This window comes from Nannospalax galili, unplaced genomic scaffold (genome assembly GCF_000622305.1).
Source record: "Nannospalax galili isolate Female #2095 unplaced genomic scaffold, S.galili_v1.0 scaffold1581, whole genome shotgun sequence".
Taxonomy (NCBI): domain Eukaryota; kingdom Metazoa; phylum Chordata; class Mammalia; order Rodentia; family Spalacidae; genus Nannospalax; species Nannospalax galili.
The window spans coordinates 182,182-184,298 of NW_008344294.1; the positions used below are offsets into that span (position 1 = coordinate 182,182).

Genomic DNA, 2,117 nt, shown 5'->3' on the forward strand with positions numbered 1-2,117 from the left:
AGGGATCTTTGAATTTCTCTGTTCCTCAGGCTGTAGATGAAGGGATTCAGCATAGGAGTAACCACAGAGTACATAAATGAGGACACAGCACTGTTTCTGGAAGACTCTAAAAGAACAGATCCAATGTATACGCCAATACCTGTTCCCCAAAATAAGAAAACCACTGAGAGGTGAGATACACAGGTGGAGAAGGCTTTAGACTGCCCACTTGAGGATGGCATGCTCAGAATGGAGGACACAATTTTGTAGTAAGAAAAAAGGATCCCTAAGATGGAAAACATACCATACACGATAGTAACAAAATATTGAATTATGCTCTTTTTGAAGGTGTCATAACAAGAAAGATTAAGGACCTGAGATGGGTCACAGAAGAAGCTAGCAATTTCAGCATCCTTGAAGTTGGTCGTCTGTAATGCAACCAAAAGATGTAGCTGGCTCTCCACAAAACTAAGTAAAAAAGACACCAGAAGTAAAGTGGCACAAAGACGAGGGTTCATTATGACATGATAATTCAGGGGACGGCAGATGGCCACAAATCGGTCATAGGCCATCACAGTCAGAAGCATTCCATCCATACATCCAAAAGTGAGAAAAAGAGACATCTGAGTGAGACAGCCCACATAGGAGATGACTCTGCTGTGGATTTGGATGCTCACAATGAAATTTGGGACTGTAGTGGAGATGAAACCCATATCAGCCCAGGACAAGTTGGAGAGGAAGAAATACATGGGGGTGTGGAGACGGGAATCAGAGCTGACAGCCAGGATGATGATCAGGTTCCCAAGCACAGACACCATGTATGTGGACAGGAACAGTCCAAAGAGGATGGGCTGAAGATCTGAGTCCTCAGAGAATCCCATAAGGTAGAATTCTGAGACAAGTGTCAGATTTAGTGATTCTCTATTACTAGGACACCTTCAAAATACAGAAAATCCAAATAACAAGAAAAAACACTAAGATCATTTTGTATGTACACTGACCAATTCTTCAATAGATAAGTAGATAGAAGGATACAAATGTACACTCACATACATACTTACACATACATGATATGTAAAAATTTTTTATTTGCTATTTTTATATTGGCTATCTTTAGATGAACCTGGATATTCTTGAAGTCATGGTTCTAGCAAATTTCTTGCCTCAGATTTATGAACCCTGGGATCACAATTGTTCCAAACACATCCAAACACTTTATATACCTCTCTCTCTCTCTCTCTCTCTCTCTCTCTCATGTGTGTGTTTGTGTGTGTGTGTGTGTGTGTGTGTGTCTGCATGTATGTACATTGGAGCTTGTCTATGAGGCAGGTTTTTTTAAAAATATTTAGAATGTGTTCCTGGGTGATGTTTTGTTTTGTTCTGTTTTGTTTTGTTGGAGACTGGGTCTTGCTTAACAGCTCACCTATCCTTGAACACATTATGCAGTGAAACCTGTTCTCAAAAAATAGTCACCATGCCTCAGTCTTCTGCCTACAAGTATGGACACCATATAATATATATTTTTACAATAAGAATTAACAACTGAAACAGTTATACTTCAGATGTGTGCACCTTCAACAATACTTAACATTATTAGAAAAGTTTCAGCAGTATGCCCCTTTCTGAGAGTCCCCCAACTCGACAAGATTAGAAGGCCAAAAACATTAGGGGTAATAAATTTATGTTGATAATAAAACACAGTTTAGTTTTCTCAGAGAAAATATATGAGGATGAGAAAGTTTCTTCCATATTTAAGAAAGAACTTATGGTAATTTCTAAATGGCATTAAGCATCAGACAAATACACCTTATTGTATTCTAAAACAATGGTATAAAATCCTTTGTAGCAGATCATATAATAACCGAAATTGCAACATTTGACACTCAATTAAAGTTATTTCTTAAAGGAAACATATTGTTATGCTCCTGTCTATACTCTACATCTACCATTCTTCCACTTATCTATTTTCATCCTGTATTTCATCAATTGCTTGGTCAAATACTAATTATCATTTGTGAGTATTAAACATACTTTTATTATTGCTTTGGGAGACATCAAATTTTGAGAAACAGAGATAATTAGCTGAATATTTTCCATCACATCAAAGTGGAAATATAGCATTAGAGACCACTGCACCT

General features: G+C 37.3%; 1 protein-coding gene across 1 annotated transcript in view; it reads right to left on the reverse strand.

Annotated features, from left to right (window-relative positions):
- Positions 1-884, reverse strand: part of LOC103740057 (olfactory receptor 7E24-like) — a gene marked incomplete at its 3' end in the record, with an annotated part of 6,844 nt that extends 5,960 nt beyond the window's left edge. The window contains exon 1 of the mRNA XM_008840606.3: positions 16-884. Coding sequence (XP_008838828.2) covers positions 16-860 — 845 coding nt within the window. The remainder of the gene's footprint in view (positions 1-15) is intronic.
- Positions 885-2,117: the final 1,233 nt, after the last annotated feature.